The following is a 16,534-nucleotide window of genomic DNA, read 5'->3' on the forward strand; positions in this document are numbered from 1 at the left end:
GGTGATGGAGAGAATTAATGCAAACCAAACATGTTAATCAACAAGGTTGTGGAATAGTTTAAACCACTGGAATATAATTTTAACTTAATGCACCCAGTTGGAAACAGATGAAATTTGCCCAATTTACACCTTGTTTAATTTTATTTTCCCGGCTAGTTGTATTGATTTCCTCATAGACAAAAGACATGTTTAATGCCAGGTTTCAGGATCAAAAAGAAAGCACTGTCTATTTGAAATAATCTTACAAAAAAAGGGCTGCATATATATGAAGACGGAGGTCAGCAAAAGTGCAGCTCATCAAATTATCATTGTCCATATTATCCACACCATGATCCTCATCGGACTGATCCCCACCAATCAGTCACACCAGAACCAGAAGGAGGCTTTTGGACCCTTTATACCTGTGCTGGCATTCGCTCTTCAACTAGAATATGTATCTTCTCTCATGCCATTCCCTGCCCTCTTCCCTGAGCTTTTTATATTCTTCCATTTTTAAAGTTGAGCTAATTGCCCATTGACTGAAGTTATGGTCACTGCCTTTATAGCCAATTGTGGTAAAGCACCCCATGTTTGAATAATAATCCGGTGAATAAATACGTGTATACAACCACTTAACGTATTCGCATTAACCTAATTTCTTCTATTTTAACACAGATTCTGTGTTAAACATTCACATACCAATACTCAAAAATACCACGAGTGAATAAACTTTCTTATACAATGTAAAATGGTAAACAGTTACATTATAAAGGATAAACGATGTGAATTGATATCAGGAAAACTTCCTCTTATGTATTTTTGTCTGTGCTTGGCAACAGCTTTACTCTCAGACGATTTGCTCTTCAACTACGCGTTGTGGCAGGAGCATCGCGGAAGAGGCTCAAATCGGGCTTCGTGGCTGGTACAAAACCGTGTATAAGTCATCCGACCTGAGGAGCCCGGCACAATCTGGATCGCGCCCTCGCTGGACGTGATCCCAATAATCATTAGGTTTATTTAAATATGCGTGGCCTATTTGAGGCCACAGTACTGGTTTCCACAAGTGGAGTCCAGGCGTGATCCCCATTCTCGGGGTTTCAAAGCCCGTAGGAGCCCCCAGGGTGGTCATGGGCAGGATGGCATTCCCCTGGCACCCAGGCACACTGGCAGTGCCAACCCACAAGGCCAGGGCACTGTTTGGGTGTCAGGCTGGCAGTACCAGCGGTTAGGGTGATACTGCCAATGGTCAGGGCCTAAGGGGCGCCATGCCCATGAAAGGGAGGTGGGGGGGGGGGTATGAAGGGTGGGTAGTGAATTAATAATTAATAATCTTTATTGTCACAAAGAAGCTTACATTAACACTACGATGAAGTTACTGTGAAAATCCCCTAATCGCCACATTCCGGCACCTGTTCGGGTATACAGAGGGAGAATTCAGAATGTCCAAATCACCTAACAAACCAAATCACAAGTCTTTCGGGACTTGTGGGAGGAAACTGGAGCACCCGGAGGAAACCCACGCAGACACAGGGAGAACGTCCAGACTCCGCACAGACAGTGGCCCAAGCCGAGAATCGAACCTGTGACCCTAGAGCTGTGAAGCAACAGTGCTAACCACTGTGCTACCGCGCCGCCCAGCATGGGGCATCATGAAGATTGGAGGGATGAAGGGGGGGGTCCTGAAAGGGGGTCTAAAAGGGGGCCCCTCAGTGACCCCGTAGCGGGTTGTGCTCACTTGGGGGAGTTTGATACCAATGTCTGGGGGGGGGTGGCATTGTCTGTGGGTGGGGGAACGTGGGAGGCTCTCAATCCCACTTAGAGATCAGGGTATGTTTTAAATATGGCATCCTGATCTCTGAGGAACCAGTCTCTCTGGGAGTTCAGCTTCCCACTGCTAAAATAATTTCTAAGTATGAATTAGAACACGGAGAAATTCCCCAAGTCCTCAAAAAATGTTTGTGCGGGTGAATCCAGGTCTGGATCTCATCCACAAAGCCAACAGGAGACACCCTGCCAAACACGCCCAAAAAGACACTTAGGGCACGATCAGCGACCCTGTTGCGCCCAGAGTGGATTCACGCCCAATGGCTGAATCATGCAAGAGCCCCAAAGACCAGGGTGGTTGTGCCAGGGAGGAGAGCCAGGATGCCACACTGCTCTGTCTATGACCACCCAGCAGCCTCCAATTATCTGGGAGACCCTCGAGGTGCCTTCCCGTCTGGTCCACATTTGCATGGACTAGTACTAAACAGCACCCAGCTGGGTTCTCGCTGGGGAGGCCGTTAGATGCCGGGAGCCGGCTAGATCCAGCAGCAGCACGACTAAATGGATTCTTAAACCCACTTAGCCATGTGAGACTGGGCCCCGTCCATTGTCGGAATCGAACCAGATCTCGCGAGGTGCAACAGATATCAGCAAGCCCGGCGGAGGTCTTTCCCAGCATCTACCAGCCGGCCGTGCCGCACCCCCGTTCAGGTGGGACGCAACCGGTAGATTGCGCCCAGACAGTAAGGAGAATCTGCAGGATCTCCAATTGGAAGGCTGTGAAGAGTGATGGTCCACAAGGATCTGTATTGGGGCATCAACTATATTTTATAACCGAGATGGTGGAAGACAGCTGGTATTGTAAGCAGCATGGATGGGAGAGTAAAATTACAAAAAGATATTAAAAATGAATGAGCAAGACTGTAGAGAATTCAATATTGGAAAAAGTGAGGTCATTCAATTTGGACCTAAAAAATACAGAACAAGATATATTCTAAATGTTGAAAAACTAAAAACAGTGGGTGTCCAAAAAGACATGGGATCCAGATTCTGAACATGTTGTGAATAGGTGCAGGAAATAAAAACAATAATAAAATTTTGACTTAGTGGGCTAGAATACAAGGAGGCAGAAGTTGTGCATCGTTTACTTAAAACTCCGATTTGATTTGACCACAAATGGAGAACTGTGAACGGTTCCAGACAACACCTTAGGAAGGATATCTTGGCTGTGGAGGGAGTGTGGCATTTATTTGCTAAAATTATACCTGGACTCCCAAGGGTTAAATTACAAAGAGAGATCACACAACGGGGTAGTCTTCCCTGGAATTTAGAAGATTAAGGGATGATTCGATTGAAGTATTCAAGATGTTAAGGAGAATGGAAAGTGTATGTTTGGGGAGTTTAGGAGTAGGAGACATTAACGGATGAAGCAGGGAAACAGAATCATAGGGTGGTAGAAGTTTGGAAAACTTTTCCTCAAACAGGATTTCATGGTAGATCAATTGTTAATGTTAACACTGAGATTGATATATTTTTGTTAACCAAAGCCATTAAGGAATATGGGGAAAAGGTTACTCCCTGGAGTTAAGCCAAAGAACAGACATGATCTTATTCAATGGCAGAATGGGCACTCAGAGTATAAATGGTCCACTCCTGTTCTCATAGGCATGTACTTACGGAATTTAAAACAAAACCATTCATAGTAACTGGAATGTCAAATGTAAGGTTATGAAGAAATTAACTGCAATCATTTCATCAATTCACTTGGTGAATTCTGAATTGCATGTGAAAGCTGGCATTACTGCAATTACTCAGTTTTCACTCCGATATTAATCTATCTTTCCCTGCAATTTGCCTTCCGTTTTATTTCAGAGGTACAGCATTTGCAGTTTTTTTAATCTTTGTGTCACATCTGTCATGATAGAGCCATTCTGAAATCTGATAATGCTGTCTAATCGGTTTCTTCTATTAACTTGATGCCAGCACCTTTGCACAATTTTGCATGATTTTTCAATCTAAGCCAATATAATACAGTTGTAAGATCAAAACTATGAGGTTTACAGTTCTTTAACGGGACCTTGAGTCTCACTGCTACTGTTTCGTGATTTGATAATAATATGTACATGACATTGTTTCAAGTTGATTCTTGGCGGTTCTTCTATATTTAAATATCAATGATATTGTCTGGATAAGAGAGGCTTAAAAAGATTTGCTTGGCATTCCATGAGCGGCAGGGTAGCACAGGGGTTAGTACTATTGCTTCAGAGCTCTAGGGAGCCAGGTTCGATTCCCGGCTTGGGTCACTGTCTGTTCGGGGTCTGCACGTTCTCCCCGTGTCTGCATGGTTTTTCTCTGAGTGCTCCGGTTTCCTCCCACCAAGTCCCGAAAGACATGCCATTAGGTAATTTGGACATTCTGAATTCTCTATCTGTGCACCCAAACAGGCGCCGTTGTGTGATGACTAGGGGCTTTTCACAGTAACTTCATTGCAGTGTTAATGTAAGCCTACCTGTGACAGTAATAAAGATTCTTATTATTATAAAATGAAATTTATAACTTTAGTGAATATTTACCTTGCACAGTTAATTGCGTTCCATTTCCAGAGCCTCTTTGAACGGGTGGTGGTATTTCAATAAATATCTGACAGATATAGAGTCCCGCATCATCCTGAGTGATACTGTTAATTGTCAGCTTTGCTTTTGTTTTGTTGATGGTGGAAGAGCGTCTATTGTAAACTGGATTTGCAGTGGGACCTAAACTGGTTGCACTGAGAATCATTTCTGAGTCTTTAGTCCAATCGATCCTTACACTTTCCACCTGTAAATCCTCGTCCCAAGAGCACTCCAAGTTGATAGATTGTCCCTCAGAGGCCTTTATTTCTGAAGGAGTTTGAGAGACTTCAATCCTACCTGGTTCTCCTGTCAAGGGAAGAAGTTATTAAGATATGGTAATCAACTGTTTTAGTCTGAGAGGTAATAAGGTAAATTCCCTACCTACAAGAATAACATTTAAAGAGCTTGTTTGAATATAAGGAAGATGTTTATCACAGTTTTTACCCAAACATACTTACTGTTAATAATATCCCAATTACATTCTGTTAATAAACTGTGTTAATTAGCAGAACAGAATTGTGACTTTTATATCACAAAAGATAATCCTTACAATTTACCTTCAGTTACTTGAAGCAACATATGAGTACACTGCAGTGTCAGTATTAACTGCAGGTAATCACCATTAAGGTTCATCTTGGCAGCAGCCGAGAATTTGCTACATCTGTACACGGCAAATCTCTTGAGTCAATTACCAAGACAGGCTGTGCAACACTATTTCCGCTTCTACGTCAAAACCACGTCTGATTGTTATCTATCACTGCCTCAAAGTCACTAAGCTCATAAAGTTCCAAATTTTCCAACAAACATTCAAGTTCATGGCACGCTAAGGCAGTATGTCTGAATTAAATTTCAAAGTAAAATTGCTGAATTAGGATGTGTTTGGTGAGTTTTGAGGACTATCTTCAACAAGAAACATTTTGAGATAGTTTACTTTTAAACAAAATCCTCCCTTCATTGATAACCATTCTTTTCCTGAAAGCATTGACTCACTCTAAACAATGTCTAAAATGGGCTTTCATCAATTTCAATCATGAATGACTGGGAGCGCAATTCTCCGAGCCCCGCGCCGGACTGGAGAATTGCCGCAACTGTGCCACGCCGCCCCGACGCCAGCGCACGATTCTCTGAGATGCGGAGAATCGGCGCCATTTGCGCCAGCGCGTTTGGCGCGGCGCCGGACGCGGGCCGCTGTCCGCAGCGGGGCTGCCGATTCTCCGGCCCGGATCAGCCGAGTGGCTGCGTGCAAACTGCCGGCGGGAACTCTGCCCGAAGTGTCGGGAGGGGGGAGGGGGGGGGGTGCGGCCTATGGGGGGGGCTCAAATGCGCGGGTTGGCACGGCGCCCATTTGGTGCCGGGAAGGGAGGCTGGAGGCGGCGTGAACCGCTCCAGCGCCGTGCTGGCCTCCTGTGGGGGCCAGAATCGGTTATCCCAGCGCCCGTTTCACACCATCGTGAAACGTGAAGGCATTCACAATGGACCTGGGGTCTTTTCAGATTGGTGACTTCTAAACTTTAATTCCCAAAATTAATTATGTGGTGCCATTTGTAGCTACACAGGGCTACTGCGTGGAAGACACCGTTGTCTGTTCCCAATGGACCTGTGCACTGTGAGGCAACTGGAGTGGCACTTGGGGATGTGTCCCCTGCACATGTCCAAAGAGGCTGGAAGATCTAAGATCATGTTGCTGAGGCAATGGAAGGATACTGGGCTGGATTCTCTATACCCCGATGCCAAAATCGCGGCCGGGGCCAGGACAGAGAATCCAGTTTGACGCCATAATCGGGACTGGCGCCGGTTCAGTGATTCTCAGGGCACCGAAAATCAGCGTCACAGGGGTGCATTCTGCGCCGCCGGGGGACCATTGTCAGTGGCCTGCTCAGCATCCTCCGCCCCCGACCGCCCGAGTTTCTGACGGTGTGGAACTGACCTGCTATCGTCGGTCGGGATGCTCGTGTGGTGGCTGCAGACTCAGTCCACAGCCGCCCTGGTCGGGGGTGGGCAGATCGGAGGCTAGGGGGGCCATATAGGCGGCCTGGGAATTAATGTGCATGGTTTGAGGGTTGGTCGTGCGGCCGATCGGGGGGGGGTCTCTTTCTTGGGTCTGGCTCCGCAGTCCGAGTTTGCCATGGAGCACGGCGCAGCCGCTAGAGGCCGCCGCCGTGCGCATGCATGGCCTCTGACCTGGAAGTGTGGGGGCCTGTATCAGCAGCAAAGGCTATGAGATTCACCCCGGGTCGCTGCTGGCCACCGGCAGGGCTAAGAATTTGTTTCACTTTTGTGCAGGAATTTCAGGTGTAAAACTCCACCATTTTGACGCCGGCGTAGAGTCATTGTCTCAATAATGGAGAATCCAGTCCACTAACACTGGCCACCAAATATGCAGAGTATGCTCCCTTATTTACCACTGAAGCAAGCAACATTAGGAAGCAAAATGGGCCTTGTTAAGGGACAATTCAATGGGCCACAGCTCAGGAACTTTTCATTTACATGTGCTCAGGCAAGGCTGGTGCAAGCAGCGTGGTGAGTTTTTTGAGGCGTTTAAAAGTTTCTGCTAACCATAGAAAGGCAGAAAATGATTGTCTTATGTAAGTATGGGGTCAGTAGCCACAATGACATTTGCTCAACAGTATGAGCAAGGCATGCAGAGGAGGGAGAAGATCCTAATAATAATCTTTGTTAGTGTCACAAGTAGGTTACATTAACACTGCAATGAAGTTGCGGTGAAAATCCCCTAGTCGCCACACTATGGCTCCTGTTCGGGTACACTGAGGGAGAATTCAGAATGTCCAATTCACTTAACAAGCCCGTTTTTCGGATCCAGTGGGAGGAAACTGGAGCACCTGGAGGAAACCCACGCAGACACGGGGAGAATGTGCAGATTCTGCAGAGGCAGTAACGCAAGCCGGGAATCGAATCCCGGTCCCTGGCGCTGTGAAGCAACAGTGCTAGCCACTGTGCTACCGTGACGCCCACATCTTCCAGGAAGAGGGAGGAAAAGGAGGGTCCTCCTTAGAAGTGCCACCTCCACCACAAGTTTGCAATTATGAAGGACCAGCCACATCTTCCTGGGAGGAAGAAGAGGAGGAAGTGGAAGAAGGGGGAGACCTCGCCACATGCAACTGGACAAAGCAAGAGGGAACGTATTGCGAAGAGTCGATTAAGTTACAATGAATTCTCTCACCCCACTATTTCCTTACAACATGAAGGGCTTTCCATCTCCAACATTCAATAAAGTCCAACATCAAAAACCCTGGGCGGGATTCTCTGTTTCACCGACTGATCAATGGGGTTTCCGATTGTGGGGCAGCCCCACGCCATCAGGAAACCCCCGGGCTGCCGGCAAACGGAGAATCCCGCCGCCGGAGAATTCAGCCCATTTCCTATCAGTGCTATATTGCTGAATAAATTCATTCAGAGAATTAAAAAAACATTTGGGCTGAATTTACTGCTTTGCAACATCGGAAGGAGAACCGTGCGAAATTGAAAAAGTCAATGGGTGGTATTCCCCCCCCCCCCCTCCCCCCGGCCGGGTGGGAGAATCGCCAGGGCGCCGCACGAATCGCGCCACGCCGCCCAACCCCCACACTCAATTCTCCTCCCCCCGAAACCAGCGGCGTGCGAATCGCGCCGGGCCGCTCGGAGAATCGCCGCAAACGGCGAGCGGCGATTCTCCGGCCCGCATGGGCCGAGCGGCCGCTCTGACATGACAGGGTCCCGCTGGCGCCGTCCACCCCTGGTCGCTGCCGGCAGGAACTCTGCGGGAACGCTCGGGCGGTAGCCTGTTGGGGGGGGGGAGGCTCCTTCACCGGTGGGGGGCTCCGAAGGGGTCTGGCCCGCGATTGGGGCCCACCAATCGGCGGGCCGGCCTCTCCCACCCCCGGGCCTACATTCCGCCGCGGCCTGCCCCTGAACACGCACGCATATTGCGTCGGGGCTGGCGCGCGTAAGAAGTTACCCGCACATGCACAGGGTGGCACGGCCCAACTGTGCATGCGCAGGCTTGAGCTGCCTGAACTGCGCATGCGCGGGTTGGCGTGGCGCCCATTTGGTGCCGCGTAAGGACGCTGGAGTGGCATGAACTGCTCCAGCGCCTTGCTGGCTCCCTGTGGGGGCCAGAATAGGTTGTGCCCGGGCCCTGTTTGCGCCGTTGTGAAACGCGACGGCATTGACAATGGCGCGGGCACTTGGTCCAACCTTCCGCAACGCTCCACCTTCTTAGGTGGACATCCCACAGGCATGAATTTGCAAGTCCTGACTCCCTTACCGAATAGCGCCCCAAATGGGAACGTGAATTGCACTCAATTCAGTCCTGGTGGAAACTCAAGAATTCCGGTCATAATCCACTTACGCATCCCCTTAGTGCCAGTCTTGTGAGTGACTTTGCTGGGACCAGTGCTCTTTTGTAGAGTTCCAGCACTGGTTACAGCATGAATAGTGCAAGGTTGTTGATTTTTATCGGGTGTTTACCCTCGAGTGTCAGGCGGCTCCACCTCAGGATAGGCAACAGCAGACTGGGCTGGCTGAGTGACAAAGAATAGCAAAGGTAGCGGCTGAGTGGCAGTGATGGGAATACCAAATCCTTAAGAGAGGTCAGCAGGTTTGTGCTCCAGGCAGCCACTGGGCATTCCCACAACTGGCACCTCATCATTGCTCATCATGGTGCATTCATGATGACAGGAGGCTGAAGCCACACACCAGCAACCAGGGTTCTCAGACTGTCTGGCTGCAGCCCAACTCTGCCTGGTGGCTGGCCACGTGCTGATCCCTACTCGAAACTACTGCGCCGTTCCAATATCTGAATTGGTGGCTGCCAGTATTCGGTCAAGTGACAGCGAACCGCCTTCAGAGCTCACTCCTTCTCTCACCAATCCACATGACGCACAAAATGGGAAGTGGGGAGGAGAGTAGAACACTCTGTGAACACTCCATTGGCATTTTCCATTTCACGGCACCTTTCCGGGAGAGGAAGGAATGGAGAAGGCAGTAACCTACCATCATTTTAGGCTGACCTTGCCAGCATGGGGGTGCCACTGGCTCCATTGTATCGGTGCTCCTTAACCTCAGGACCATCCGTTTTAGGATGTTGAGGGGGTGGACCCCTGGTGATTCACCGTCACCATCCGCTTGTCCGATTGCTTTGGAGATCTTCTGCAGGAGAGAGGGCAGAATGTCAGTTACCGTGTCACTGTGATCAGGTGACGCTAAACACCCGGAGATATGTGGAGGCCGAGTGTGTGTGGGTGTGTGTGTGTGGAGGGAGGGGGTGGGAGGAGAGAGTGTAGTATGGAAGATGTGTGCAGGGGAGGTGCAATATAAGAATGTTGCAGGGTGGTGGGTGGGGGGAGTCCTGAGTATCCGGAAGTGCTACTGGGTGTGTAACGGGGGAGTGGTGCATTGAGCTATATGCGAGGTTGCTGTTGTGGTGGGTGAGAGACGTGATGTGCAGATGGATTCACATACCTTGCACATCTGAATGAAATCATTAATCTTTTCTAACAACTGGTGCCAGATTTATGATGCTAGGATCTGGGTATTCACATCACCAACTGTTTCCACTCCCTTTGCAAGCTGGGTCTGGAAGGGTTCCTGACCTCTGTCGGAGCCATGGCCTCTTGCTTACCTGGACTGTGTATCATAGTCATAGAGTCAGAATTTCACAGCACAGAAAGAGACCATTTGGCCCATCATGTCTGTACTAGGATCAAGCACTGATCTATTCTAATCCCATTTTGCAGCACTTGGTCTGTAGCCATGCGCATGCGGGAAGGCATTTCAAGTGTTTATCTAAATGCTTCTTAAATGTTGTGAGGTTTTGCGCCTCTCCCACCACTTTCAGGCAGTGAGTTCCAGATTCCCACCATCCTCTGGGTGAAAAAGTTTTCCCTCAAATCCCCTTTAAATCTCCTGCCCCATTACCTTAAATCTATGCCCCCTGGTAATTGGCCCCTCTACTCAGGAGAAATGTTGATTCCTTTCTACCCTATCTATATTCCTCATAACTTTGTAAATCCCGATCAGCCTTCCCAGCCTCTCACCATAGCTGAAACACTCCAGCCCAGGCAACGCTGGTGAATCTCCTCTACACCCTCTGTCGTGCAATCACATCCTTATATAGGGTGTGGCAACCAGAACTGCACGCAGCATTCTAGCTGTTGCCGAACCAGCATTTTATACAGCTCCATCATAACCTCCTGCTCTTATTTACTATGCCTCGGCTAATAAAAGCAAGTATCCCATGTGACACTATGATTCCAGGGCAGCGTTACAAAACCTGGGAGCTTTCCTCGCCCTTCAGTGGCATTACATTTCCCTGGATGGTAAAAAAATGACGTAAAAAGGCAAAGAAAGATGCGCAGGTTAGGTGGATTGGCCATGCTAAATTGCCCTTAGTGTCCAAAATTGCCCTAAGTGTTGGGTTGGGTTACTGGGTTATGGGGATAGGGTGGAGGTGTGGGCTTGGATAGGGTGCTCTTTCAAAGAGCCGGTACAGACTTGATGGGCTAAACGGCCTCCTTCTGCACTGTAAATTCTATGATAAATAGCTTGCTGACTTTTACGGTATGGGCAGTCATGAAGACCAAGAACCTGGACAAGACATCACAGAGTGAAGTCCCACCATGAGTCAGAAAGTGGGGCTATGGGTTGAGATTGAGTTCAATGGTATCATGCGGAAGGCTGCTAGAGGTTAGCAAAACAGCAAATGCAGCTGATGTTATTCCACCAGAGTCCTTATTAGAAACCATTTCACAGTTTCTCTGATAAGGTGATAAGCACACCGCTCAACAGCCAGTTCACAGTTTGATGTTTGCACACACATTGACGATCTGCTTCTTTTTTTCTATCCCCTGTTGCAACTATCTGCATTTCTGATTCCTCACATTTTGGGGCGGGAAGTGACTCGTGGAGACGGGTAGGCTGCCCGGGAAAATGCATTCCGAACAACATGACCGAGCTCCATGGAGTATGCAGAAGTCACCAGCAGAGACTTGAGGTGGCTGGGGTTGTACTCCAGTCACGTATGGCCATTCAACAATTATGGGAATGACAACCTTGCAAACTTAAATCTCTTTACCCTGGTTTTGTGTGCAGGGATCTCAATGAGGTGTAATTCACCTTTCCCTACCACACCACTATTTTCTCCAAGTTTTCCCATTAAAATAAAGATTTGCTTTTATATCACATTTTCCCCAATTACAGGAAACCATAGAATTCCTCCATTGCAGAAGGAGGCCATTCGGCCCATCACATCTGCACCAGCCACCTGAAAGGGCACCCCATCCAGGCCCAGCTCTCCACCCTCTCCTTGTAACCACGCCTAATCTACACAACCTTGAAGACTAAGGTGCAATTTAGCATGGCAATCCACCCAACCTGCACACCTTTGGCGTGCGCGAGGAAACCGGAGCATCCGGAGGAAACCGATGCAGACACAGATAGTCACCCAAGGTTGGAATCGAACCCGGGTCTCTGACGCTGTGCGGCAACAGTGCCAACGTGGCAATTCACGGCACTTTAAGGCACTTCAGAGCCAATTAAATACTTCAGAAGTGGGTTCCCTGTTGTAAAATAGAAATAAATCTAAATTCTCCCTGATCTTTATATGAAAGCTCAGTCCCAAGATGTGCAAACTTCATATTGTGTGACATTATCACACAAGTGCAGAGATCACCAATGCGAAATGAGTACATTTCTCGTTTTATTCAGGACAACTTTCTTTCACAAGAGTCAGGGGAATTGTTGAGATGTGTTACCTTGACAATCACCCTCAAGTGCACAATCTACACCTAACTGTGCAAGAGGACTTTGATTTTATTTCAGCTCAGGAAATTTTGATTTCCTTTAATTTGATGAACCACTTAATTCAGTTAGTATGCAGGTAGCTAAATTGGAAATAGTCGAGCGTTACTCCCTCGAGGCAGGCAGGTGTTGTAAGACTGGCGGCTTGAAGTAGTGTTCATGGACGCTAACATTTTCTTATTCAGCCTGAACTGACAAATGAAGGATCTTCTCCAACTGACAAACACAATTAGACGGCATTTTTCGATCAGAATGGCACTGATCCTCTATTCTAGTTGTGAATTCGGAATATGTTTTTTTATTATTTTGTGGGATGTGGGAGGGGCCAGCTAAGCTCGCAGTTATTGCTCACCCCTAATCGCCCTTGAACTGAGTGGCTTGCTCGGCCATTTCCGAGGGAAGTTGAGAGTCAGCCACATTGGTGTGGATCTGGAGTCACATGTAGGCCAGATAAGGATCGCAGATTTCCTTCCCTAAAGGACAGTAGTGAGCCAAATGGGTTTTTACTGCAATTCACAATGATCACCTTTAAACTTTAATTCCAGTATTTGTTTATTGAATTCAAATTTGACCATCTGTGGTGGTGGGATTCAAACCCAAGGCCCCAGAGCATTACTCTGGGTCTTTGGATTAGTAGACCTGTGACAATTCCACTACGTCACCACCTCTCTCCAGCACTGGTTATTCATCACGTCGTCCTCTTCTGACATTCTCAGAACTGTACTGATGACTCCTAGTGCAGGATGCATATGGTACACACAAATATCTTTCATTACGCCCTGAAAAATTTCTTTTTGAATTTTTTTTATTTTTTATTATTTAAAAAAAAATTTAGAGTACCCAATTCATTTTTTCCAATTAAGGGGCAATTTAGCGTGGCCAATCCACCTATCCCGCACATCTTTGCGTTGTGGGGGCGAAACCCACGCAAACACGGGGAGAATGTGCAAGCTCCATACGGACAGTGACCCAGAGCCGGGATTCGAACCTGGGACCTCGGCGCCGTGGGGCAACAGGGCTAACCCACTGCGCCACCGTGCTGCCCGAAAAAGTTTTTGATACTCTGATCATAGCCAGCTCTTGCCAATAATTCTAAGATGCTAAAATCTAACAGTGATTTTGAGTCTTTCAAATTTTGTATCGAACATATGTTGCTTGTTTAAAAAGATGGATTTCAACAAAGATAGAAATGTCAATGTGTTTTCTTTCTAAATTAGAACAACTTTCAATGTTCACTGTTCATATTTCCACCTTCTGGAGCACCAATGCAAAGTCCTATATACCCATAAAGTACAAACTGATATTATTACTGACCATGTTGTCTCTCTCTCCTATTCCTCATGCTATGGGCGCGACCTACCAACTGCATCGTGCCAGAACAGGGCACAATGTGGCCGGTGGATGCCAGAAGAGGCCTTCCCCGGGCTTCCCCACAGCCGTTAGGCCTCGTGAGATCTCACAAAACATTGCAATCTGGGTCCCGCCCACAATGGGCTGGATCCAGTCTCGCAGAGTGAAGCAGGCTCAGAAGTTGCCTTACCTCTGCCTTCGCCCGGATCGAATGGCTAACTGGCATCTACCGGCCTTGCCGAGGAGACACCAGCCAGTCGCCGTTCAGTACCGGTCCCCACAAATGGGGTCCAGGCAGAACGGTACCTGGGGAGATCTCCCAAGTGATCGGAGGCCCCCAGGTAGTCGGCCTCTGACCAGACTGACATCCTGGCACTGCTGGTGCCACCTGGGCACCTTGGCACCACCAGCATGGCATCCTGGCAATGCCACATAGGCACTCTAGCAGTGTCACCTGGATGCCAGCCTGGAACTGATAGGGTGCCCAGGTGGCACTGCTATGCTGGCAGGGGCACTGCCAGAGTGCCAGGCTGGCATTGTGCCCATGCCAGGGATTGGATCCAGGGGTGCTCTGCCCATATGTGTTGGGATGCGGTGGTCCCTGAGGACCCCCGGCAGGTGAGTTGGGAGGGGTCCAGGTGTTGCATTGGGGGGGGTGTTGAAATCAGGGGCATCCCAATCTCTTCCTGCACTGAGGAACCTGGCTCATCCGATCTGCTCAGTTCAGTAAAGGCCTCAATGGGGCGTTCCCCGGCGGGGCACGAAAACAAGACAGAGTGCCGATAGATAGTGGGGTCGTTGCCGATGCTACAAGTGCCGGGAACGACCCCACTAATCCCACCCAGAACGGCAATCTGTTTCATATTGGTTAGATTGCAACCTGTATCTGTGATATCCACCTCCTGATCTTTTAATTCTGTCCCCACTAAATTGCAGACCCTTCCTGGGCCTAAAAGAGAAAAGCACTAAGGTAGGTGGAGAAGCTATGGGGTTTGGGTGTTCAAGATTGGATCCCCCCCCCCCCCCCCGCACCTTTTCAAAGCAAACGTCGTCAGGTGGCTTTGAACCAGGTTTACACAATTCCAGAATTGGTGTTCGGCAATTTAGGACCAAGATGAGGAGGAATTTCTTCAGTCAATGGGTGGTGAGTATTTGGAATTCTTTATCTCAGGGGGTTGCCATTGAGTATGTTCAAAGCAGTGATTGATACATTTTTAAACACCAATGACATAACGGGATACAGTTCAAGTGTGGGAAGATGGTGCAGAGGTAAATATCAGCCATGATCTAGTTGAATGGTGTAGCAGGGTCAAGAGACTAAATGGCCTGCTCCAGCTATTACATTTCTGTGCCTTATCCCGCACCAAATGCTATTCTGAGGATCCTAAATTGACTCGCCTCAAGTTTAAAATTCTCATTGCTCTGTTTAAATCTCTTCATGGCATCCTTTCTCCCCCATCTCACTAACATCCTTCAATCCCACCCTTATCCCCAAAAGCTCCACTGCTCCATCACTTCTAACTGGATTCCATAATTGCTGATTTTATGGAAATAAAACATGAACGTAAGCCTTGAGCCAACCTACGCAGGTAGGTGTTTGAGCTACATTGTGAACTTATCTGTATTAATGTATCAAAACCCCCATTACTGGGAATTTTACTATATTGCAAATATTTCTCCAATGCCATGAAGTTGCGTGAAATTCAAGAAATCCAATCTCGAAGGGCATCTGCTTCTGCTCCTACTTAATATATTCATAACCCATAATCAGGAAAGAAATTGTTAAGGGCAGCCATCCAGTGCCACATTTGGAGATGGGCTATTTGGAAGTCTTACATGGATAAGATCCAAAAACAAATCTGTTAATACACAAAACTGTTTTGATGGACAAAAAGTATTGCCTCTTTGAAGATATATTGATAGGAAGACATTGTTGTTGTTTTAGGCACTTCAAAAACTTGACCTGCTCCTCATTTCACCCGACACTCCATCCCTCTCTATGAAGGTACTTTCATCGCCCCTTAAAAATTGCATGCCTGCCAGGTTTCTATGGGAAGCGTGCTTTATGCTGGCAGCATACAATACTGTTTGAGTTATGTTGATATTATATGTCTGTAGATATCGGAGGAATAATACAGCAGATGGACTTTTACCTTCAGCAAGTTTATTCCCTATCCAACTTAGCAGAGATACAAACTCAATATAATTGCATCCCGGCAACAGTTCCAGCCATGCCCATTTAATAAGGTAATCAGCTGAACAATGTAATTGTCACAGTATACAATTGCTGATACACAGACACATTGTCAAATGAGACCTGGCCACGAAAGTAGCATGGGCCTAAAAGAGAAAAGCACTAAGGTAGGTGGAGAAGCTAAGGGGTTTGGGTGTTCTAGTGCATCGATCTTTAAAGATTAAAGAGCATACACAAGAAATTACAAAGCAGTTTAAGCCACCTAATATTGATAATTTGGAATGGAAGGCCACAATCTTAAGTTTTAGTTTGAAGCATCTTAGTTATCAATATTGCTAGAACAGGCAGGACTCTTACACTTTAGGGAATCATAGAATTAGGTCCGATTTAGTCAAGGTTTGTAAGACAATGGAATAGATCCCGTAACAGCCTCCCCGAACAGGCGCCGGAATGTGGCGACTAGGGGCTTTTCACAGTAACTTCATTTGAAGCCTACTCGTGACAATAAGCGATTTTTATTAGGTTAGGAAAGACCAAGGGCTGGATTCTCCAACGCCCCGGCGGGTCGGAGAATCGCCGGGGGGGCGGCGTGAATCCCGCCCCCGCCGGCTGCCCAATTCTCTGGCACCTGCGATGGGCCGAAGTCTCGCTGCTGTAATGCCTGTCCCGCTGGTGTGAAGCAAATCACCTCCCTTACCGGCGGGACAGGTGGGCTCCGGGGTCCTGGGGGGGGCGCGGGGCGATCTGGCCCCAGGGGGTGCCCCCACGGTGGCCTGGCCCGCGATCGGGGCCCACCGATCGGCGGGCGGGCCTGTGCCATGGGGGCACTCTTTTCCTT

General features: G+C 48.1%; 1 protein-coding gene across 1 annotated transcript in view; it reads right to left on the minus strand.

Annotated features, from left to right (window-relative positions):
- Window positions 1-5,048, minus strand: part of LOC119963667 — a 32,743-nt gene extending 27,695 nt beyond the window's left edge. The window contains exons 1-2 of the mRNA XM_038792986.1: window positions 4,913-5,048; window positions 4,317-4,661 (exon numbers count right to left, since the gene is read on the minus strand). Of these exons, the coding sequence (XP_038648914.1) occupies window positions 4,317-4,661; window positions 4,913-4,988 (421 nt within the window). The 5' untranslated portion in view covers window positions 4,989-5,048. The remainder of the gene's footprint in view (window positions 1-4,316; window positions 4,662-4,912) is intronic.
- Between the last annotated feature and the right edge of the window lie 11,486 nt (window positions 5,049-16,534).

The sequence above is a fragment of the Scyliorhinus canicula genome, chromosome 3 (assembly GCF_902713615.1).
Source record: "Scyliorhinus canicula chromosome 3, sScyCan1.1, whole genome shotgun sequence".
Taxonomy (NCBI): Eukaryota; Metazoa; Chordata; class Chondrichthyes; order Carcharhiniformes; family Scyliorhinidae; genus Scyliorhinus; species Scyliorhinus canicula.